Source organism: Berkeleyomyces rouxiae, assembly GCF_048999995.1.
Source record: "Berkeleyomyces rouxiae strain 22BRR77 chromosome Unknown BrBRR77_ptg000007l, whole genome shotgun sequence".
NCBI lineage: Eukaryota > Fungi > Ascomycota > Sordariomycetes > Microascales > Ceratocystidaceae > Berkeleyomyces > Berkeleyomyces rouxiae.
In genome coordinates, this window is record NW_027396497.1 from 849,975 (window position 1) to 874,818 (window position 24,844).

At 49.6% G+C, this 24,844-nt stretch overlaps 3 protein-coding genes across 3 annotated transcripts; 2 read left to right on the forward strand and 1 right to left on the reverse strand.

The window, feature by feature from the left end:
* Positions 1-3,790: 3,790 nt before the first annotated feature.
* BROUX77_006002 (uncharacterized protein) lies at positions 3,791-5,273 on the forward strand (the record flags this gene model as incomplete). The annotated part of the gene is made up of 3 exons (XM_073750939.1): positions 3,791-3,801; positions 3,868-3,950; positions 4,015-5,273. 3 exons carry the CDS (start codon positions 3,791-3,793, stop codon positions 5,271-5,273), a joined length of 1,353 nt encoding a protein of 450 aa, XP_073603872.1.
* A 372-nt stretch (positions 5,274-5,645) lies between these two features.
* Positions 5,646-8,610, reverse strand: BROUX77_006003 (uncharacterized protein; the record flags this gene model as incomplete). The annotated part of the gene is made up of 4 exons (XM_073750940.1): positions 5,646-7,546; positions 7,601-8,291; positions 8,369-8,473; positions 8,587-8,610. 4 exons carry the CDS (start codon positions 8,608-8,610, stop codon positions 5,646-5,648), a joined length of 2,721 nt encoding a protein of 906 aa, XP_073603873.1.
* Positions 8,611-9,233: 623 nt separating this feature from the next.
* On the forward strand, positions 9,234-10,130 carry BROUX77_006004 (uncharacterized protein; the record flags this gene model as incomplete). Its single annotated transcript, XM_073750941.1, has 3 exons — positions 9,234-9,506; positions 9,574-9,891; positions 9,954-10,130. 3 exons carry the CDS (start codon positions 9,234-9,236, stop codon positions 10,128-10,130), a joined length of 768 nt encoding a protein of 255 aa, XP_073603874.1.
* Positions 10,131-24,844: the final 14,714 nt, after the last annotated feature.

The following is a 24,844-nucleotide window of genomic DNA, read 5'->3' on the forward strand; positions in this document are numbered from 1 at the left end:
TGTCAAGACCAAAGCTGCGGTGGGGAGCTAAAGAAAAGATACAAGGCAGAAATATGAGGCGGGGCGAGAGTAGCAAGAAAAAGACTTGAGAAAACAGTCAATACAAGAGATCACTCGGATTCAAAAGCGCTTGCTGCAGTAGAAACAAAAGGCAAGAGGAGGAAGAAGGGGGAGAGAGCCAGTCTTTGAGGTAGGAATCCGCGGGATATTTGAGAACCAGCAGCTCCAAGATAAGGGAGACAGACAAGAGGCCAGGGCAAGCCACAAAAGCCGAATTTCTATCCTGTAAACTTGTGTTGAAGGCCTGGAAAGATCGAGTCCAGAGATACCGAAGATTGGTGAGATCCAGGACTCGAGGTGAAGTCCAAGTGCAGGAGCGCGCAGAGAAACAAGCAACAGCTGCAGAGTTGGGCAGCAACTACCTTTTTTGATGGTCGCAGCAGCTGCAGAACGCCAGATGCAGGATGCGCAAAAGGGCTGCTTCCCAGATGGATAAAGCAAGAGCGTGCGTTGAAATGTATGTAGTTATCGATATGTACTATGTATGTACAAGTATGCCTGGGACAGGAGGGTTGCAATTACTCTATCTTGGCCAGAGAGAAGACAGATTAGGAGAACGCGCCCCGAACAAGAAGGAGCGACCAAGAACCAGACACCGCAAATCCAGGCTGGACTCGAGCTGTGGGTAGTTTCCTCAAAAGCCTTGGCCGCAGGCTGCCTTTCTAGTCTAGGTTAAACTGAGGTAGCTGCAGGTGCAAGTGGAGACGTCCAAGGAGGGAACGGACGAAAAATCAAGAAGTATCGACAATATCGAGGACTGAGGAAAAAAACGGTGAAATGCGGTGGTTGGCGCTAAAACGACAATAAAGGCAAGCCAACCAGAAGAAGGGAGCAGAAAAAAAACAATGCGACTGTCAAGTCATTGAGCCAAGGTAAAAAGGAATCACAGAGAGCTGCAGTTGTCGTTGCACTCAAGTGGCAGGGTGCACCCAGGATCAAGGCAGTTGCTCTGCCGCCAAACTGATAAAGCCAACAGGGAAAGATGCACTACGGCAGGTTGTGGCAATAACCCTACGCTGATGCATACTGTTTCCTAGTTGCATGACTTATCTCTCTGGAATGCGCTATGCGCTGGGAGGAGGGGTTGCTGGACTGAGCGCTCTCTGTCTGTATCACTCAGCCTCCAAGGACTTCAGAACGTCCCCCACTCTCGCGTAGTTGTACAGCTTTCAGACCTTTGTTTACTGGAGGTTTCTGAGACATCTGGCTATTGGCATCAGCCTCTTTCTCCTATGGCAATAAGATGAACGTTGGACGAAGCTTTTATTACCCCATACTTGTGCTGTGTGCTACCTACCAAAAGTAAAGCGGATATGCTAGAAGAGGACGGAGCTTTGTGGGAAAGTGGCGACAAAAGCGGGGATGCCAATTTGATGGGGGAAGGAGAGCAGGGATCTCGGTGTTGGGTTCGAGGGCACCTGCGGGACATCTTGGGAGCACGTTGGAAAGGTCCTTTTCTTCTTGGCTAACCAGGCTAATGCGCTAATTGAACACCAGGAAACTGCCTCGTTGTCGCGGATAAAATGCGCGGCGATTTACCAGTACAGCTGAGACTCGATGTGCGTAGAAGCTCTTCGTTATTATCTCTCCAACATATCGCCATATACCAACCTTGTCTAGGGCGTTCCAATCTGTTGGGTCTTTTCCTCTGCTTGGCTATCTTTTGCTCTTCTCTCGCTGGCCGACAGAAAAAAAAAAGTCAGACCATGTTGTCTCTATGTCTGGTACTGATTAGGCCCTCGTATATGCTACAAGCTGCTCTGTGCATTTCACCTCATTTGCCGGTCTTGTTCCCTTGTCATTTTGTCACTTTGCTTTGTCTTGTCGGTGCAGCGCCTGGACTGAGATATCGGAAACTGTGTAGCCCTCCCAGCCCCTCCGTCTCAAACAATGTGATTAAGGTTCAACCCCTTCAAAGGACATCCCTTCTCATCCTTATATTGTCCGTTCCTTCTTCACCGCTCCAATGTTTCCTCTGCCTCCTGTCCTGGGATATTGTTGGTTTTTTTTTCCTTCTCTTATGGGGCCCCAAGCGCTTTTTGCCACTGCAGATCTGCAGGTCTGAGTCTCACTACATTGTCTACTAGTCTGGCATGTGAAGTTCGCACACCCAAGCTGGTGCTTGTCTTTCTTTGGTGTCAATGGCATTTGTGCGACATGCTTGCTGTCTCGTCCATGCATAACCACACACAAAAACTTCGCCTATGCTGCCGAGCACCCAGAGGCTACAGGCGTTCAAACAGCCGCGCATCTGTAGATGGGACGGAGCAAGCAAAATTCAGGGCTGAGCAAAGATCTGCTGCTGGCCCTTCCTCCACTGAGCCTCACCACCTAACCCTGGGGTGACACGAGACTTAGACCCAGCCCTTGCTAAACCCTAGAAGCCCCTACCTGTAATCAGCTTCATGGCGTTGATATCCAGGTGCATCCTAAGACCTGTCAGGTGTGTGGCGACGAGTATGCGTGGAATGTAGATTACCGACTACATAAGGCACAATATAACCCTGAGCAAAAGCCAGAGCCAGAGAAGCAACCCAAACAGTGATGCCTAAGATGGTGCACATGTATTGTACGACAAATAAATGATGGGATATCAGGACGACTTGGGATGTGATGTGCATATGGGCTGGTTTGCATGCTGCATCTGTGATTGAAAATGCAGCTGCACGTGCATCTCTTCTGCAGACGTTTACAAAGGGAAGTTCATGTGAGAAATGAGACACGGACTTTGAGTGTGAGAATGTGAGAATCAGTCACTCTTCAAGCCGGGTCTTGTACGACAATGAACCCAACCACATCAATAGCGACGTCGTCGTTGCACGTAGAGTCATGGCGAGCCTGGTTTTCAGAAAATCCGCCGTGAAGCCTACAGCCCCCAAGCCTGGAGGCGAATAAAAAAGTGAGCAGTCAGTTGCGTTTGCATATCCCCGCGCCGCTTAGCTCTTGTATTCTGGGGCAGATGCAGTCATACTTGCGAGGCCCGATTGCAGCAACCAGTGCCCAACGTCACGAACTAGATGATTTGTGATCTGGAAAAGGTCATGCTCCAGGGGGACCAGGAGGCTGGCTGGACGAGCGAACGGGATCTGGAGTTGGGCACTGGTCGGATTGTGAGAGCAATGATTGGCCGTAGATATGTACACACATATAAGAGAGCTTCATGGCTATAGCCTCAATGTCAGACGGCCAATGCCCATGTCCCAAAACAGACCGACCCTCGCCTAAGCCGGATTTCTCTGCTGAAATTTGCAGATAAAGCCCGCTGCACGCACTGGGGCCGATGCCGAACGCCTCCGGTCCTCTCCGGAGGTGTGGGGCCCCAGGGACCGAGGAGCTGTTACTAAGCAGCCACCACAAGACTGTTTTCGCCTGCAATGGGTGAAGAAAGGTCGGCTTATTGTCTGTCTTGAGCAGCAGGTTTCTCATCAAAGAAGCAAAAAAACACAAGCAAGGCCCATCAACATAGTGCCCCGCCATGCGAGCTCATAAGTCTGCTACCAAAAATACCCCGCCTATCATCCCGCCAGCAGCCGCTATCGGAAGGTCCAGCCCTCATCAGCCCGTTACTAAGGGTCAGGGTTACTGTCTTGCAATTGAAATCCCTTCCGCCGGAGGGGGCGTCTCAGTCGTTGAAAAATGCTTCGCCATGAGTCCTTCTTGTCTTCTTTGTTCTGGAAGCATCATCCAACCTGTTTTCTGTGAATCAATTGGTTGATATATCCACGCCAAAATGTCGTCTCAGTAGGTGAAGAGCTACCCCGCGCCGCTCTAAGCTCCGTCCAGGCTAACCAATTGCTATCCTTGCAGCAAGGTCCTTATGCTGGGTGCCGGCTTCGTCACCCGCCCGACTCTCGATGTCCTCAGCGCCTCGGGCATTCCCGTGACTGTTGGTGAGTTCTGGTCTGCATGTCCAGCCTTTTCTATCGGCTGCTAACTCCCCTCCGCGCGTTATAGCCTGCCGCACTCTTGAGTCCGCCAAGAAGCTGTCTGAGGGTGTTGCTCTGTCCACCCCCATCTCCCTCGATGTCACCGATGATGCTGCCCTCGATGCCGCTGTTGCTCAGCACGACCTGGTCATCTCGCTGATCCCCTACACCTTCCACGCCACCGTCATCAAGAGCGCCATCCGCCAGAAGAAGCACGTCGTCACCACTTCCTATGTGTCTCCTGCCATGATGGAGCTGGACGCTGCTGCTAAGGAGGCCGGCATTACCGTCATGAACGAGATTGGTCTGGACCCCGGTATCGACCACCTGTACGCCGTCAAGACCATTGAGGAGGTCCACGCTGCTGGTGGCAAGATAATCAAGTTCCTGTCCTTCTGCGGTGGTCTCCCCGCTCCCGAGAACTCGGACAACCCGCTGGGCTACAAGTTCTCGTGGTCTTCTCGCGGTGTGCTCCTGGCTCTTCGCAACGCTGCCAAGTACTACGACGAGGGCGCTGTTGTCGACATTGCCTCGGCCGACCTGATGGGCACTGCCAAGCCCTACTTCATCTACCCTGGCTACGCCTTTGTCGCCTACCCCAACCGTGATTCCACTCCCTACCGCGAGCGCTACAACATCCCCGAGGCCCAGACCATTGTTCGTGGCACTCTGCGCTACCAGGGCTTCCCCCAGTTCATCCGTGTGCTGGTCGAGATTGGCTTCCTGAGCGACGCCTCCATCTCCGCCCTGACCACCACCGGCCCCTGGAAGGCCGCCACCGCCGCCGTCCTGGGCTCCAGCGCTACTGACGCTGCCTCGCTGGAGGCCGCCATTGTTGCCAAGGCCACCTTCGACTCCGAGGAGGACAAGGAACGCATCCTGGCTGGTTTGCGCTGGATCGGTCTCTTCTCCGACGAGGAGATCACCCCCCGTGGCAACCCTCTCGACACCCTGTGCGCCACCCTGGAGAAGAAGATGCAGTTTGAGGACGGCGAGCGCGACTTTGTCATGCTCCAGCACAAGTTCGTTATCGAGAACGCCGATGGCTCGCGGGAGACCCGCACCTCCACTCTGTGCGAGTACGGCCAGCCCTATGGTAGCGGCGGCTACTCGGCCATGGCCAAGACTGTCGGTGTCCCCTGCGCCGTTGCTGTCAAGCAGGTGCTAAACGGTACCCTGAACGAGCGTGGTGTTCTGGCTCCCATGAACTCCAAGATCAACAACCCCTTGATCAAGGAGCTTGAGGAGAAGTTCGGCATCACCATGGTTGAGAAGACTATTGCTTAAATGTGTTACTCCTGACTGAAAAAAAGAATAATAATAACACCCTAAACATGATTTAGTGACTCTAGTACAAGAGTCCGGCGTCACTATTAGCTGCAATTTACTGAGTTCAAGATAAAGAGCAAATATGCACCATGTAAAATAAAACGTGGAAGGCCCAAGGCTATAACAAACACGCTGAATATGCAATTTGTTGTAGTTCTGCGGATACTTTGATGATATGACAAAAGGATAGGAAAAGAAGAAGAAAAGAAATACAAGTAACTAACTAACAAAAGGACATTCAGGTAGAAAGTGCAAAAATCACCAACTCACAGAGTCAAGAACTTTCACCTTCAACCAAAACAAGCTTACTCATCGAAAGTAGCGACATATCTAGCGCGCCAGCTCGTCTTCGTCCACCACCGTGACTGCTTTGCCTTTGCCTTCTGTAGTCGTGAATTTGCTATCGCCAGGCTTATCGGTGGCCTCCTCACCCACGTTGCTGTTGTCAGAACCACTTTTTGGCTTGTCGCTGCCTTCACCCCTTTGTGCTAATAAGGAGCTAGTTGCACTGTCATTCAGCGGGTTCGGGGCCATGACAGGCACTGGCCGAACGGTGTTGGTCATGGCTTCAAATGAAGAAGGCCCGGATGCCGCCGACGATGAAAGTGTAGCCGGGGCCGGAGCTGGAGAGCCGGATGAAGCTGGAGCGGGGGCTGGCTCAGCGCCAGCGTTGTAGAGACTACTAAAACTAGAGCTTTGTTGCAACGCTGCACGTATGGTGCGGTTTCGTACAGGGGATCTACTGCGCGAAACAGAACGCACTGAGGGGGGTGCTGACGTAGTAGTGGTTCCCGTCCCAATAGGAGCAGTGGTGGTAGGAGCAGAAGCTGTCTGACTTTGGTCAGGTTTCTTAATCGGGACAAGACTCCAGCCATTCGGGAGGACAAGGCCGGATGGAAGCTCGGAACTACCAGCAGGAATGGCATTGCGAAGGGGGCTTGTCGATCTTTGCCTACTGGGACCAACTGATGCGGTTGTTGAGGATGCGCCGGGAGGGGGCGTGAATGGGCGGTTAGGTGTTAGGAGCGATTGGAAGGTGTTTGCCGGCGAAGGAGCAGCGGGGTTGACACTGCCAGGCACAAACGGATTCGGGGCCGATGTGGGGCCAGGAGCCGGGGTGGAAGCGGATGGTGTGGACTGGGGAATATTGGTAATGGCTTGAAGTCTAGCGATCTCCGCCATGAGAAGATTGTTGAGATGAATTTCTTGCTGTACGCTCTGGATAGAAGCAACATGGGCACTCATTATCTCGTTTATTTCTCTAACGTGGGCGCGTAGGGCAGTTAAGTCGCCATTTGGGGGAATCTGAGGCACTGGAGGCAGGCCTGCGTTGATAGGAGGATGGTAAGGTAGCCCAATGGTCGGAGTGTGAGGGAGAGTAGCGGTGGGTGTGTGTGTGGCAGGAGTGGGGGCACCCGTAGCAGCAGTGTTAGTGTTGTGATGCGGAGTAGGAGGCTGGTTTTGGTTAGCGTTGCCAAAGGGAACATTGTTCGGCACATTGTTTGGAGCCGGATTGTTAAAGATGTTGTTTGGAGGCAAATTCCCATTGTTGAAAAAGGCTTGTTGAGCGGCATGGGCTTGTTGCAATGCTTGGTCGCCTAGGAATTGTCTAACTCCAACGCGAAGGCGCAAGGGGCCAAATTGGTACTCTCTAAGACCATCAGGCTCTCCAGCGGGCCCGACTCCAGCTCCAGGTGCCGGGTTGGCTGCCGGGGCAGCTCTAGGTTGAGGGGCGGCAGGTTGTTGAAAGGGTACACCATTGGCATTTCCGCCAATAGGAGCTACGTTGTTAGCTCCAGCGTTTTCTCCGGCAACAGGCCTTGGATCAGGGGCATTATTATTCTGAGGGGCGTTGTGGGAAACAGGGCGACGACATGTGGGACAGACCTGCTGCCTTTCCAGCCAGCTCTTGAGGCATCCAAAGTGCAAGATGTGACCACAGGGAAGCTTCTTGGGACGGGTTCTCTCGACAGCACCGGCGGCCCTAGTGTCCCAAGGACGCATGACGTCACGGCAGATAATGCACGTGTCTTCACGGGCAAGATCCTGGGCATTCGCATCGGCGTACTGGCTCATGTTCTGAATGGCGCGGCGGTATTTGAGCATAGCAGCAACGCGCCGGAAGAAGGAGGCACCAGTGATGTAGATATCGCGGAGAATGTGAACGGGAAGGCCGTAGAAAGAGAACAGCATAGCGAAAAAGGCAACATAGATGGCCAGTTTTACAAAGTCTAAATTGTGTTAGCATTTATAATTCGTCATGAAGAAATGGGAGCCAAACTTACCAGATATCAAGTCAACTGTCAACATGTATTGTCCCTTTTCCTCCCAACCAGGCACTTCAATGTCCATTTCCTCAATGTCGTCGGGGTCGGGCAGTTCAGCAACGACATCACCATCGGCCGGGGGATTTTCTTCGCGTTCTTTCAGAATACGTTCCCTTTCGAGGCGCACCTCGTTGCGTCTTGCCTCTAGGCATTTCTTAGTCTGGTTCTTGACAATGAAGGCCTCGAGAATGTTGAAAAGGTAGCGCACAATGGTATGAGAAGTGGTTGTAGTCAAGACGGCGAATTCAAAGAGGAACATGATCATCATAGTAGGGCGGACTTGCTCAATAACCACACCTGCGGCATATTTGAACAGTGCAAGATCATATATCATGCTGATGGCAAGTGATATGACAAGTCTAGTATGGAATAGGCGTGGGTTCGCAGGGGGTTGTTGCTCAAAGGTTTCAACACGACCTTCGCCAATCCAAGCCCAGACCTTTCCAGTAACAAGCGCAGTGAACATTGTGAGAAAGTAAGCGCCGATTTCTTCACGGAAGATGGTCATGGCCAGGCAGGTTTCGGTGATAGCAATCCAAGCGCGATCGGAAAGTTGTTCGACTTCGGCAGTTCGGAGCGGGCCAAAACACAGGTGTCGAAGGCCGTGCATGATGGAGGCGTAGATGATGAAAATGAAGTTGACAAGTGCCTTCGGGAAGCTTCTGTTAGATCAATGGGCGATGGATGGCAGCTCGAATGAGCAGACGAGATAGGGCGGGAGCATACCAAGAGACAGAAGTTGCTCTGCGACAGGTGGACCATGGCAGAGTAGAAGTTGGCTTGTACCTGGAAGGCCGACAAGGCGACACCCAGCGCCAGTCCGGTCGAGGCCTGGGAGGACAATAGAGTCAGTAAACCAAGCTGAGCGGGTGCCAGAGCAGTACGAGGCCGAGGATGGCTAGCCGGGCCAGATGCACGACTGCGGGCCCGGATGCAGAACATACGAAGATATAAGCTGCCAGCCGCATCTTGGGGGCAGCTCGATGCGCTATGATCCTGGCGATGCGGTGGAGAGACGGGCAGATTATGCGCCAGAAAGTAAACAGCTCAACCGGCGACGAAGCAGTGCAGCCGATTCTGGAGATCGCGGGTGTCGAGTTTGGAACGTGATCGTGGGTGGCTTAATGCTTAACAGCAGGAACAAAACAGCGCGGAATAGTGGGCAGCAGGACGAGTAAGGGCGCAGGTAGGAAATCATGACATGGTCTCTCTGCAGCAAGCCCGAAGTAAAAATGGCATTGAACAGCAGCAAGGCGGCAAAAAAAAGAATACACGAGAATTACTATTATGGCGTTGCGAGTCAGATGAGGATTTGAAGATGGGGGGAAATCTTGGTCGCTATTTTGCCAAGTTGCTGGCGGCGTGGTTTCCCAATGAGTTTGATGCCACGTTTGAAGCTTCTCGAGACTTCTACTTGCGTTTGCCTGTTTGGGATTGATGGGGTGAACAGAGACCCACTTTTGTTTCTCGTGCCGGGCACGTGATGATACGAGGGCGGGTTAGGGTCTGTCTCTGAGACGATCAAGGCTCAGGCTGTCCCTCTCGTTCCGCGTGCCCCTTGAGGCGCACGCCCTCATTCACTCCCATCACAATGGCGCCCCCGCTTGCTCCCGTTATAACCCCAGCCCTTCTCTCGGCTATCCGGACCCAGTCGAACTTACCCAACAACACATGGTACTTTATCACAGCCACTGCCCTGTCGATTCTCAACCGCCCCGATGAGATATCCAAGGTGTACAGATATGCCCTATCCCATGGACCGGGCCCCATAGACTCTAGCCCCAAGAAAGATGAGCAGCTGAACATGACCCGCCGAATCCGTGAAGCTTTGGTCAAGTCGGCTGCCATCGGAGGACTGCCCAAGGTCTGTATAGCATACCCACCTACGTTCCTGATCTGATAAGAGACCCAAGCTGACACTCGTCATCCAGACCATCAACGCGCTTTTTGAGCTGAAGCAAGCTACTCCTCCGGCCTTTCTTGATGAGCCTTTGGCCGTTTCTCCCACTCGGCGGCGTAGTGAGGTCTTTGAGACCCCATCGGCAGTCATGCTTCAGCGAGGACAGGCTTATTTTGATATGGTCTATGGGAAAATTACACAACGTGTCATGGGCAACATGGACCGCTCAGGCACGGAAGATCTGGGACTTACAGCCCGGCTCATGTATGGCTACATCCTCAGCAACACCAACATTCTCACACCAGCAGAGACGTCTTACGTCATACTAGCAGCTCTGATTCCTCAAGATGTAGGCCCCTAGTTATCCAGCTTGTATAAAACGAACCCTTACTGATATAGTTTACAATACAGGTTAATCCTCAACTCAAAGGTCATCTCAAGGGGGCTGTCAATGGTGGCGCTACTGTTGAGAATGTTCGAGCAGTCCGCGAGGTGGTGATAAAGATCTGCGAAGCTTCCGGCATGGAGCGCCTTTCTGAATCTGCTTCCCGTGGTTGGGGCTGGAGACACGACATTGCCAACTTGTAACCAGAATAGAAAGGGGTACCACGCAGACAGATCGAGCTGGTAAGAGGCGAGGGCCCTCAATGGAGACAACCTCATCCTTACACTAGGCTGGAATTTTGACATCAGACACATCTTCAAGTCAGGGGCTGAACCAAGAAGAGGAACGTCTCTTAACAAGCTTCTTCTCATGTCAAAATGCATATCGACTTCATCTCTAGGGATATGGAAGAGATAGCACATTTCTAGTTTACTTCTACATGTCCCCGCTAGACATGTACTCCCTTGACCCAGTATAGAGCAAGACGGCGAAGCAGCTTCCACAGCCTTAACAGTATCCGCCCATCTTATTACATCTGAAGCTACTGCCAACTACATCATCCAAGCCTTGCCTTCATCCTGTCCCAGTCGTTTTTAGTCACTTGATCAACGGTTCAGTCTCCTTTGATAACCCTAAAGTTGCTTTGCTTGAAGCTGACTTTGTTCGCTCGGGGTGCTAATCTCCCCGGTACAGGCTGTGGTCTATAGTGAGGCGTGTGATACCTCCACATTGTAGTCACACAGACACCAACCTACACAGACAGAGTTATGAATATGTCAGTTGTAGCTGTGGCTGTGGCTAAAGTGCGGGTAGCTGCGTATCACAGTGTTCAGATAGGCACTGGGGGAGAGTCACCAGTATCTGTTACATTTGCATGCATCCAGAGCAAGGCAGAGCCCCTCTACTCGGGAAGATACAGGCCATCAGGAATAGTCATCACTGACAGTAAGCCATGACACAACCTCCAAGTATACCAAGGCATCTTACCGCCGGGATATCCATCCAACGATGCCGTATTATCTCCTCTGCCGGTGCTGATAATACGGGTGTGTGGTTAATATTTCACGTTCCAAGTACGGTGTGTGTGTTTCTCAAGGAAGCAGTCAAGATGATGGATGTCAAGGTGGTCGTGTCGCAAGTTCTCTAATCACACACATCTTCACTCACATGAGCGTCCGTGTAAGTGTGTCTATGGAGTTGGGCTCGGCTATTACTGCCGTTATCAGGGTGATAGAAAAACTGCCAGTATGACTTGGTTTGTCTGCACCGCAGATCTTGCGTTATGCAGTGTGAAGAAACAATCATAGGCCTGTTGAAATTCTACCAGCCACGACACAAATGCTAATATGCCCAAAACCCATGCATCTAGTACATACAAGTAACTATGCACATGCATACACACATACTTTGTTGGCTAGTGGGATAAGTAAAAACGTGATTTCAGGTGGGGGTAGTGCAGTCTGTCCTGGAATTCCATGTCTATAGTCATCTCTCCCAGGGTGACTCGATGCTTCTTCCCTTTCTTTGTCGAATGAGCCTACTGGTCAAAGTTCTCTCCCTTGTGTCTCGAGTCTCTCCCGTCCTTTCTTTTTCCTGCTCCCCACTGGGTGCAGAGTTGAATTCCAAATAGTTGAACTGGCCTAGTCTCTTTGCAGCAAATTCTACGGCAGATCACACTACATCCTGGTGCAAGTCTGCAACGCCAATCCAGTTGTATGCTATCAACTGGAGATCACAAGCAGGGATTATCGCAAACAACAGAACTCTGTTAGCTCACGTTGCAAGTCGTGCAGCCATCGAACAAAAAAAAATCAAAAAGGGAGGCCCAGCACAAGGAGAGCACGAGGAGGCAGCAGACAAGTCAATTGCACAGACTCAAGATCTTGACATGTCACCATCCCAAGGCTGCCATTTGCTATACCTGATGCGCTTGGTCTTCGCCTACTTATCTAGTTTCTTTTTTCAGTGCCACTTTAGACGCCACACTAGAAAGCGTCTTGAACCCCTCGCATACCCAATACTGACCACAGACAGAGAAGCCTCGCGATTGAGCACTTTTCGTGTTGAGTACAGGTCTCCCAGCCAGTTTTTGTCATTGCAGAGAGACGAAAGGTCAGTCAAGATGTTTCTGGTCTAGTTTATGTATGCATACGCATGTTCTTCCAACTGGTCTACGTGTCGCAGCAGAGTTTCTATATCCTTTCAAAGGGAATGGCCCCGCACAAGGAGAAGAATAGAGAAGCTTCACCGTTGTTCCGACTTCTAGACTAGTCTCAGGGATGCTTTCCTTTCTTCTATCTGTAGCAACTCAAACCAGTCGTTCAGACTAACGACTATGGCCTACTTCTAGAACTGGTCAAGAACAGAACTGACATGCGGTCTACTCAAGCTAGGGCTGGCACTTACCCAAGTGTTCCTGTATGTATGCTGTATGCAGGGTCTCTTACTGCATGTGTTCATAAGCAAGAAGTGGCTCGCCCGCCTACGAACAAGCACATTATGTACTGTGGACAAGCCGGTGTCCATGCAAGTACATAGGAGAAAAAGAAAGAACCCATGCGGAAAAAGAATGGCGGTATATGAGCTCCAGCATCTCAAGGATTGAGAATACAACCGGGGATCAACAGTCAGTCCTGCCGTTGTTCACCTGCCACATGCATTATCTTCATTTCATTTTGCAAGACATGGACCAACAAGCTTTGGCTATAACCCCTCAGGCTCCGAGGCTATACACGTGGTTGTATCCAAGGCTCAGAGACGAAGCCCAAGGCCAAGGGCGCAGAAAGGGTCCTGGGGGAGAAACAGGTTTGTCGTGGCAAAGTGACAAGTAGGTGTCTTGGAGTTGGCTTCTAACGGGAAGTCCGCATACATATGAGTGCATACCTACATACATTTGTAGTATTTGGATTCATACAGGCATGTATGAAGCATTTTCACGGGTAGGCGGTGGGCTCTAGGCTCGAGGTGTACGTGATAACAAGACGAGAGGGACAGACATCACGAGACCGGCAATGGTAAACTACAACGTCTTCGCCCTGCTCTGCTCCAACTACCGCTTGTGGCTGTAACAACGGTTATGAGTGCGAGTGAGAGGATACGTGTGACTAGACATTGGACTGCGCGAGTCGAGGCCCAAGATGAACGAGACGTCTCTGTCCCATATCCATGGCAGACAACACCGCCAGAGCTCCGCGTAGTGCTGTGCACTCTCATCTGAGACCAAATGACACGCCAAAAGACACATGGTACAGATACACTCATCTTCCAATATGGTCGGCGACCTTCGAAGCGGCAGCATGCTCAGCCGCCCCCTGCACTGGTTAAGCCTTTTTTTTTCTTCTTTTTCTGGTCCTCTTCGTTTGTCTTGCCTTGGCCACCACTCACCACTTACGCAGCCTTCATCGCCATGATCTTGGTCCTTTTCGGCTGGATGTGCGTGCCCGCCCCTAATATCCATGTTACTGGGTCAGGCCCTAAGCCACGCAACACAGTACAGCACACCACATGTCTAACACAAAGTGTAACGCTCTTCCTTGGTAGCAACGGGAGCAGAAAATGGCGGCCATCCAAAGGCATAATCGGACAGCAAGATGGAGACGTAGCGCACACAACGTTGAGGCCGATATCACATATCTCCCATCGCAGAAAAGGACCTCTCACCCTCCGCAAACCCCCGTCTCTCCAAGTGTCGTCACGGGGTCGCCCCTCTGTACCCCCCTCAACCTAGACCGTGATCCTCCTTGTCATCTGTCCATCTCCCTTCGTTCCGCCTTGTTGTCTCCTAGGTCTATGAAGCAAAAGTATTGGACAGTCATGCCTGCATCCTTCTATGAGACAGAACCCTCTGCATTTCCTCTTCAGGTAAAAAGCCCCCTTCCCCCCCCCCCCCCCACGCCCCCTCCCCTCACTTCACCTTGCTTCCTCTCCTTGTCTCCTGGGGAGAATAAACAGGGTATATATATTTTATAGCCACCAAACTGACAGGGTTCGGTAAGCGAACCCTGCACATATGACCTCTATTATATCTATCCTATCTGCCTCGGAATCTTGTCCACTATTTTTCTTTCCGTTTGAGGACAAAGCCCAAGTGGAGCATGATCGACAGTCAAAGTTTGGGTGAGCTTGCGAGGACAAGGCGGCACATATGCTTTCAGGATATGTATAATGCAGGCAAAATCGTAAAATAACAAGGGGCAATCCTGGGGACAGAGTGCGGAACCAGCGAGATACCGGGCCTGCAGAGAGATGAGCCAAGAGGAAAGATAGGACCAAAAGACCAAAACAGGCATATGTTGTCCGAGGAGTCTAGATCATCATCGATCCCTCTGCTCTGTCCAAGTCTGCCATCTTGCTCTGGCAGGACCGTCGCAGTTCCAATCTCGCAAACTACGAAGGAAGGCAATATGTTCAAACAGCTGGGGGGCTATGAGGACGCAACAGCAGAATGATGTAAATCAAAGACGGAGCATTTGTGGGAGACTGGGAGCGAGAGTCTTGGTGTTGCCTGTATATGTCGATGCGTCTCTATACATACAGGAAGTAGAGGTGTCGTCGAGTAGATTTACAGGCTAGTCCTTAGGCTCTGGCTTAGTGCCACCTGGCGTTTGTCCTCCCATTGTCAAGCTTCACGTTAGCTAGCTCCCGCCTTGGGCATGCTCTTGTCTCTTGTCTTCTATTATTGGGCTTTGTTTTAGTGCCAGTCTCTACTTGTTGTTCTGCTTCCTGCAAATCCCAAGCCTCTGAAACCCCATACAGATCTGTCCAAATTTACGCCGTTGGGCAGTCGGCTTTACGGCGTCGCATCTCGCTTGGCGTACAATTTCCAGTTAAGCAAGTTTTTGTTTTGGCTGGCTCGAGGCTTAAGGCTCAGAGCTCAGGCCTTTAGACACCCGCCCACGTTCTAAGGCTCAGGATTTTCTGCTAAGACAGCATTTGCAGCGCTTTGAAGATCGCGTCCTTTGGGAGTCCGTGCCCTCATCTATCCATATGAAGGCCTAATAATTGCCAGGACTGTCTTTCGGAGCTGTGGGAAGCGAGGGAAACAGACGCGAGTCGGAGAGGTCATGTTGTGTTATTACAACCCGTCACTAACAAATTAACCCTACTGACACTCTTCCCACTGTCTACACATGCTTTAAAACTTAAAGCTCACGCGTACCCTGCAGCGTTGTAATCTTATCTCGAGGAGAATAGAGCATTCTAAATACCCTACCTGACCGGGCCTTTATTTCGCTCGGCATGCTGTAGCTGTCCAGACCTATACATGCTGACTACCGCCTGCGATGTAGAGTTGGTGCTTGTATTTGCACATGTCGTTTGTATTAAGTGCTGGTAACTATAACTAGTTATTTGTACATAACTACATACATAGTGGCATACGTTGCCTGCCAGCCAGCACCGACGTCTAGCGGGAGGGAACGGATTTAAGCACCCATGCATGCTTCCAACTTTAACCACCTCGGTACCTGGGCGTGTCCTAACCCAGTCTCCTGGCATTGTTCATACGCCGAACAAAAGACAAATGAGGCACTTGAAGCCACGCTTTCCTCCGCCCTGTCCTCGTATCGCCAACATGCTTCTTGGTGCCGCCTGTTTGTTCTTTCACAGTTCTCTCTGTTCTACCGCCCGCAGTACTGAGATAGGAAAATTGAGCTGAAAATCCAAGGCGTACCAGTACAGAGTGTGGCACTGATGAACAGTGAAAGTCCCGCGAGGTAAATAAAAGACGGGCCGCTTTCTGCATAAATGCGTTGTATTGTGGCTAAAAGTTAAGGACTCCATCTCCCCGTCTCCTTGCGCCTGGGTCGCCCAACGCCACCACGCCGTGTACTAGTTTCTTGCATCCGCCGCTGGGAGTGTGCGTGAGAGCTACCAATGCACATTGCCGGGCCTGGCCACACAATCTCGAGTGCAGCTTCACGCCACAGGGAAAGCAATAGGAAAAAGAAAGCCTACCCTTCCCCGGGATACAGGCTTCTGGAGCCCCGTTGGGTGGCTGCCATACAGTGTGCCCGACACTGCGTGTTGGGCAGTATCTAGTTGGAACCAGGTCATGCTGTGCACAGTAGACAGCACCGGGAGTGTACAAGATGAGGTGTACATTGTAGTTCTTTTCCCCCATCCCATCGATTTTGGCATCAGGAGGGCGTCATGCATGAGTGAGTAGCCGCTGTTGGTATTGTGCTGTATCCCTCATTGGCTGTGGTTCAAGACAGATACCCCCTACCCCCCTTCGTATTGGGACCAGATGGCCCCGGAAGACTCAATGGCACATAGTTTCTATCGGTTGCCTGAAAGCATGTGCTTCCACAGATCTTGGGCCCACCCACAATAGGCCCCAGCAGTGCTTTCTGCCCAAGACTTAGGGTCAGAAGCAACAACTAATGCAAAGCCGCCTCTGGATTTTTAGTCTTGGTCGTGTAGTTCGCGTAACTCGCGAAATATCTGTGCAAAGACAACCTTCATCCTGTCCCTTTGCTCTGACTTTTATATACCTTGCTTCTATTGTATGCCAAAGTACACTTGTTGGCTCTATGACCACTCGTGCACCCATGACAGTTTGCCATTGGGCTCCTTGCTTTGACTTGTCTATCTAGTCTCCGAGGATTCAGACTGGCGACTTTTTGTCACCAACCCCTTGCACCATTTAGTAGTGCTCAGACCAAACGACATTTCCTATCTAGGTAATTGGCAGTGGAAGGGAGGCGGTCAGAGAAGGGGAAAGCTTACTGCTGCTCCCAGTCGCTTTTTTTCCTCTTCTTTTCTCTTTCTTGTGAGTGAGACTGAGACTGATTCCCACGCGCACAGGTAGTTGGATGGCTCTACACAATTACAATAGGATTTCAACTTCATACATACACATGTGTTGGCGTAGCAAGAACAGATATAACAGCGGTATCAGAGCCGCTGCCAGGCAAAAACAAAACCACAGTCAAGGCAGCCAGGAAATGAAATTGCTATTTATGAGCAAGGCCAGGATAGTGGCTGCGGACAATATTCTCTGGTTCATGACGTTGACATGAAAGTTGGTGCGTTGCATGAGACGTGCATAGTAACAGTCACAGTATTGCTGGATAGGACCCTAGTCAGCTGCACCCCCACAAACTTGGAGAGGCTTGGCCACGCCCCTCTTCCCAAGAGCATGCATGCTTGCATGTACATACATAATCATACCATATTGAAAAGGTGAGAAGAGAGTGGTACTATCTATACAAATCCTCCCTATCCAAGCCTCCTCGAAGCCAGACCCAGTTGTCCCTGGTAGACTTCACACGACTTCTGCATCTGTCTGCAACCGCAAAGACAGGGTCCATCTCAGAATTCCAAATAGATTTTGCGAGGCGGTACATTGCCCTGGTCTTAGGCCAGCGTTTGTGGTCTTGGGCTCTGTCTTGTGTATGTTGTAGTTGCATATGTATGTACATACCTATAGAGTGCACTTCCCAGTAACTTGTGCTAATCGAACTAATGTCTTCGACAATGCCGCTAGCCCAGTTGGACAAGACGGAGTACAAAGCTAGCCAGCCAAACAATGCACGCCACTTAATCCCGCAAGCGTGCTGCAATGGCACTCCCGAACAATGCCTATTTTCTAAGTGTACCTACATGCTAGTGTGCATGTTTGCTACTACATAGATACAGGCACTCACAATTTTACGAAATGTCCCCGAACAAGTCTGGTTGAATTGGGCTAACTACCTATACCATCGAAACTAGTCAAGTTGAGCAGAAAGACAAAGGTCCCGAAAACTACACACAGTCTTGCCTCGATAGAATAGGAGGCCATAATTGCCGCATTGCACATCTGAAAATACAGTCCTGCCAACTCCATGTTTGGCCATGTGCCCGAAAGGTTCTCACTTATTAATGTTGTTTCAGAGCATGGCACTTCTGACGTCGAGATCCAATATCTTCCGGCCCACCGACATTTGCCAGCGGGTATACAAGTATGCCCGGCTATCGGTCAGATCAAGCCTGACATGGGAAGGGGGAGGGGGACAGAAAAAGTGATGCGCCTGCACATCTGTGTTTTCGTCCAACATCGCGACTCTTTTGTCCAATGGAATTCGACGATGGGAGCAAGTAGTCAGAACATCTGGTTTTTCATGGACTCCAGTAGGTATACATGTAGACAAACGTGTATGTATACGTATTCCCACATGGAAAGCCCTCTTTAACCATGTCTCCATTCACGTGTATGAATTACATTGGATAGATGACCCCCACTGTCAGTCAGGGTATATGGAGTTGCAGATGCAGATCACTGTTCGACCTGGAAGTCGCCGGTTTGCAAAAGCCTTTGGTCTCCATAAGCGAGTGAAGAAAAGAATGGGTAGGAAGCGATGGTGATGAAGAAAAACCCAGTAGGAGGAGACAACTCTGCCTGCCCTCGCGAGATGATCAAAATACAGGACTCTCACCTTGGTTAATTCATCGGAAATTATAAAGGCAAGGAGATCAAGGCAAAGCCTGTCCCTGCTTGAAGTTTACAATGTAGATATTCCGTAGTTTAGTCTGAAATATTCTTGAGGTTCACATGTTCGCATCCATCTGGGGCATGATTATTTACATGTAACTGGCAATTACAAGTAGTTATGCTACCACCTATGAAATATCACTCACATGTGATGGGGCAGTATTAACAAAGTCTCTGTTCATTTTTATGCGTCAACACTCCATGACAAAAAAAACTTCCAACGGACTTGTATGCTGCGACGTTGGCATTGTTGAGCCCCAGCCTATATTGAGTTTTTTTTTTGACCCAGTATACAGGGCTATATCATTCTTCCGTTCGGCCTCTCGTCTCAAGCGCCGTTCTACTGCTACCCTCCATGACCAACTTCACTGACGTTGCGTCAGGACAATACAACAGCAGCATTCTCGTCAAAATTCTCCCAAAACAGAAAATAGATGCTAAGCGTACCACTCAACAGACAAATGAATTCACGTGACATGTAAACTTACTTTGGATGAGGGGTTACTTTGAATATTGTGGTAACTATGGTTTGCAGAGAGAGGCCTTGTAAGCAAACCCTTTCCGTTGTTCATTCCGCATCTAAAAAAGAAAAAAAAAGGAGTCAAGCAAATTGATGAGACGCCCACAAAAGTCAAGATCCAGACCGCCTCTGACCTGCATCTTCACATCAAAAAAATAACAAGGGGAAAAAAAAAACAGGGATAGTTACATAAAGCGGTTCGGCCAAAGCGATAACTATATCCACAAAACTCATCCACAATACCAAGAAAACATGGAGAGTTTCAAATTTCAAAGAACGACAATAGCCCATAGAAAATTGGGCATCCCATCTTGTCTTGCGATGTTTACTTGAAGAGGTTAATTTCACCCCTTTTTTCTTTTTTTTTCTTTCCGATCCCACTCTATACCTATGCTGTTCCATCGATAGTTAACCCTTGGCTTCTATAAGGCCTGGCCACACTTCCCAAAGCGGTAATTCATTCAAAAGGTGAAGCTTAGTACTCCCTGATCCTCTAATGTTCTAGCTAGGGAGGGGGAAATGTCATAAAAGTGGTGAGAATGGGTTCCTAGGTGTGACGGCATATCGGTTCTATCTAAACGCATATTGAGCCAGAAATTTTACACTTGTAGAGCACTCATTAGTTTTTCTTGAAACATGTGAGAGGAATTCTTCATTGCAGAGGCTTGTTGAATTCATGAGATGAACGACAGACCATGTAAGTACAGGGACGAGGAACAATAGGAAGACTTTGTTGGATTGTCTCATTACTAGACGTCTCGCCAGAGACTTGAAGGAGTAGGAAGAAGTAGTTATATGTTATGCCCGTTCCAAGTACTCTCACAACCAGAGACAGCCATTGTTACAAATACATTCGTACTTGTGCTTGTATGCAATAGGTGGCATCATACTAAGAAGATCAAAACAACAGTCCATCTTCCCCGAAGCCAAATATCATAAGGCGTTTCTCACGCAGAAACTAGGCCATATCTGTAGACATTAGTGCGCTCTACGCCCGCCAGTGCGGCCCTCTTTCCGCGAATTAGTCCAATGAGGTTGATAAGTGGAGTCCAACACCAGCAGGCAGCTGCTATTTTCTTTTCTTGTGACCTCCCCAGTCAACAAATCAAAGGGCTGAGAGGAGTTGGAAATATTGGGCCGCTTTTTTAAGATTACAGGTGAATATATTAAGACTTGACGGACCGAGGAAGGAGCCAGTTCGAGTCCAGGCGCAAGTGCCTGTTTATTCTTCTAGGGTTGTAAAACTCTTCTTCCTTCCAACACTTTATTAAGTCGATAAAATAAAACAGTGGGGCTCGGAGTATAACTCACCAAGTTCTTCTCTCTCTGACAGATATTGAGACCGAAAAAGCGAGGCCATGATCAATAAGTTCGTGGTGCGTAATATGCTTGATGCGAGCAGAGTAATCAGACTGCAAACCTATTTTCATTGGGAAACTAAGTACACGTATACACCGGTTCTCGTGGAGGTATATATGCGTAGAGCTCGCGGCCTCGTCGTCAACGGACAACATGAGATTTGCGTTCATCTGCCAAAAGTCGCCTGTGTATGAGCATTGTCATCATCCAATCGGCCTCCCACGGGCATCACGGCAAAGAGAAGGCAAAAAAAGGGTGTAATCTGCGTGATCATGCTCCTTCAAACTGATTTTGCCAATTGTAGTAATGCGTAAGGCCGATGGTTCCATACACAACTGTAATTATTACAAGCACATCTTATACATACATGGGAAGCCTCCTATGCCTCGGATTGCTTCCACTTTATGGCCTGCCTTCCTATGCACTTGTATTGGCCGTGATGAATACACAAGTAGACATGAATCAAATTAAACCCACTTATTCCCGCGAGGATAGCCCAGTACTATGACGATCATAAATCCTTGAGTGTCTATATCGGCGGCCGCCGTCCCAACCCCACTATCATCCAAAGTCCCCCATGACTGAATTCGGCATCTCTCCAAGTGAAAAATCAGCAAGACTGATGATTGGCTTTGGATGGATCAAGTGGCTGGTCAAGAGGGCCAGAACAGGGCTCGTTGAGCAGAGAGTCGCATTTCTTCTCTTCCAGTGATAATACGTATGCAATAACGCATGTAGGACTACTGGTGACTATCATGAATCGCGCATCGAAATACCCTTCCTTGCCTTTTAAAGATACTGATTGGCTACTTGTAGCCTGGGCATGGGGTACGTGTGCTGTAGACTTGTCTACAATAGATAGCCATCGGCATTATTACAACCACAGATTGAGGATATAGAAGGCGCGCCCTACCATTTTTAGTGCACATCTCAACAAGCTACCCACGTCATAAAAAGTGTTCCTAGACTGTCTTAAAGCCCTCTATTGGCTTACATGTCCTCTCACTTTCACCTTGCGCGACAAACTGATATGTTGAGTGGCCTGACGCGCCTCGAACAAATTACTAGAATTGGCTTAGTCCATGTCTGTTTCTTCACCAGGGACTGCTAAGTTATTGGAAGGCTCAAACAGGCTTGGGTGTTTTAGGGGGAGGTCTTGACATTAAAAACTGAAGTGAATGAGGGTACATGCGAGGTCAATGTCCTTAGGGTCTGCGGCATCCCAAAGTTCCCTAGAGCTTCTGCTTCCATCAAGCAGCACAAACTTATTCTGCACCGACATCTACTTGTGTCTCTCGCACAACACACCGGCTGCTACGATTTTCTCTATCAAGCTTCTTTTCGTTCCCCTACCGCTTTTTTTTTTGTTAGCCGTCCAAGTCTCGTGTACCAGTCAACGAAAGGCATCTTTGAATTTGACTTTGAATTTTTCCACCACGAACCTGGTTCTGGGACAGAAGATGGAACACACGCGTCAGGAAGACAGTCTGAGTACATGGCAGTGCGTGTCTTGTGCTCTGCGTGGATGTCGTTTACTTGACAATGTGAATTTTCCCGGTGTATCTGTAAGTCTTGCTGGTGATGGTTTGTTACTTGTGCCGGCCAGTCCATTATGACCCGCTGCCCTTGTGATGCCTTCTGCTTGGTTTCCTTTGCTTGTTCCAGGGTCTCCAGATCTCGGTCTTACGTTGTAGTGCACGGATTTGTCTTGCACTTGTACACACGCAGAGCTTGAAATGCCACAAACAAGAGGCACCCGAGAAGCAAGCACACAGTCAAGGCGATACAACGAAAGCCGTCAATGTAAAAACACAGGCGGCGTCACAAGTTGTCTTTGTGTTACTATATGTGTACTTGGGCTCGTAAACTAGCCAGTAATCGACATATGTTAGTGGTAAGTGCCGTAGATGCTATTTACTTTGTACTGCCGGTAAAAAGGGAGGATCCAGGCTGTTTCGGTGGCTAGTAAAACAAAACAAGCTTGACCTATTTTACATTGTGTGGCTATGATCATGAATCGGTTTTGTTTGATTTGAATAGTTACCCATAATGTGTCATAGGAATCTTCAAATGCATCGGGAGACACGTCTGACAGCCACTAATAACGACACAAAGAGCCCCAGTTGACCTCATTAGAGTGAGCTTGATACGAGCTTCCCAAGCTTGGCCAACTTGAGCCAAGTCGATGTCTTTGTTGTCATGCAGATATGCATAGTGTAAGTTGGCCATCCGCTGCCGTGCTTTAGCCACTCGCAAATTTGTGGCGCTTGTAAGTTGATCTGCACGAGTGGCACTTTGTTTTGGCCCGAAATGCAATTCAAGACCTGATGACTTAGCCACTAGCCTCCAGTAACCTAGTAATGATTTTCCTCAGAGACAGCAAGAAATAGGCATGACCCTTGGCTAACTGTGTATAAAAGCAGAGTTGGGATGATTCGGGCCAGGAGTAGAAGGGATGCTTTATGCGATGAGATTATGCATTAGGGCTTGTTTATACACATGGCATAGGTATGTGTGTACATAAAGATCTGGCAAGGAATGGAATGGGGATCAGTGCCGGGCTATGTTTACCAGTGAACAAATAATTGATTGAGCGTCGAAAAAGCAAGGTAGAAGTCATTTACACGGAAGACCAAACCTGGAGAGCTAGCCAGATCCAAACGCCGTGTCTACAACCATCAGAATTGCTGTTACCTCCGATATGCTTGGGAAACTGAGACTACGGATGGCAAGGCTCGTTCAGTGGACAAATTAGACCACACGAATTGTTCTGTGTGTACGGGAAACAATGGCAAACATGCACGGAACGAGACGCCGATCTATGGCCGTGCAACACGGATATCCGCAGGTTTTGCTGTTGAGATGAGGCAGACCCTTCGGCAGCAAACAGAAGGAGATTAGTGTATCATAGTCTTGGAATATCGATCTTTCCGCGCCGTAGATGAACCTGTGTTTATGCTGAGGCTCTGTTGTGCATGTCTAGTATGCGTTTGTAGCTAGCCATGTGTTGGTTTCCATTGCATATCCTGAATTCGGCGTCTCGTTGCTTGGAGCAGACTCATGATATTAATGCGCCGGTCGGGCATAGAATCGGAAACAAGAGTGCAGCGGAAGGCAGGCCCGAGTTTGATCAGATGTCTTGGTCTGTGGTAGAAGCTTTACTGTGCTGTGCGGTGATGATGATTGGCCACGACCCCTCATGGCCGCAATACCAATGAAACCCAATTCTCGTTTGTCAAGACAAGGGGATCTACCTTTCCGAGTTTCCAGTTTTCCTCGTTTCTTTTTCTTCTCGAGGAAAAAAGGAATATGGCTACTTTGTGCATAATCTGAAGAGGGTGGCTCCAAGTCTTTTTTTTTGTTTTTGTTTTTGGCTAGGGAGTGTTATTAGCACCACATTATTAAAGTCAAGTACCGAGGCAAGGCTCTGAACTTTCAGAGCACAGAGGAAACACAAACATCACCCCTTTAAGAAAAGCCCTTTTTAAAGGGAAACACGAAAAAAAAGAATAAGTGGAGGAACAACACGACAGGGATCGCGTAGAGCCCATTTTTAGCCCAGACAAATTTACCCAAAGAGGAGAAACACCAAAGCCAAATGTACCCCCCCTTGTCCAGCGAGGGCCGAAGCGGCTGCAACGGCAAGACAAACTTGTCTAGAAAGTGGCTGATATTTGGACAGACTGCATGCATAAGCAGCAACGGACGAAAGCTCAGAGAAGATAAAATTGCACAGGCGAGAGGAGGCATGAAGCATGTATGTAGATACATACCCAGACTTGCCCTGTGAGATGTGACAAGCAACTACTCGTCGAAGGCTCCCCTCCCTCCAGCCATCTGCACAGGGCCGGCCGTCAACAGACCGCGAGACCGGAGCTGCATCTGGTCCTCCCAGAACAACAGCAAAAAGCAATACTAAACGCCCAAGATCCAATTCCCACTTAGCAAAGATAAGGTGAAACAGCCATCGACTTGAGCCGACCTCGACACCAGACAAAAGGGCAACTGCCCTGCAAGCCCAGGGAAGGAATGCCATCTCATGATAACAAGTAACTTCCCTGTCGGGGCACGCCGTTGTGATACCTGCCTGATCGATACAAGCGCATATTTGGTTGGCCGCGGGCACCAAGACGCTTCATAACGCGTGCAGTTGTGCTTCGAGTCGGAATCGCGGGCTTTTGGGACGGGGTTTGAAAACGGGCGAGAATGGCAGGGCTTAGCTCCGTGCGTAGCAGGCGGGACCTTGGGTTCCTGCTCTGGCTCTTTACAGAGGCTCGTACAGGAGCCAACGTTCCATGGCCGAAATCAAAGCAGGGCAGAGCACTAAAGTCTGCGTTGCATCTAGTTGTGTGATGGTCTCTCTTACTTTGTCTAACACGCAAATGCGAAAGCGGGGTTGCCCTTATTTCTCCTCTTCTTTTTTTTCTGCTTCAGAGAAACAGAGGTCGTGATTTGCTTGGTGTTTGATGGGCTGGTCTAGGCCTGTCTAATTCTGACATCACCTCCTTCCTGCTTGGTACTTGTAACAGCCCCTACCAATCATGGGCCAGACTCCCCTTGAT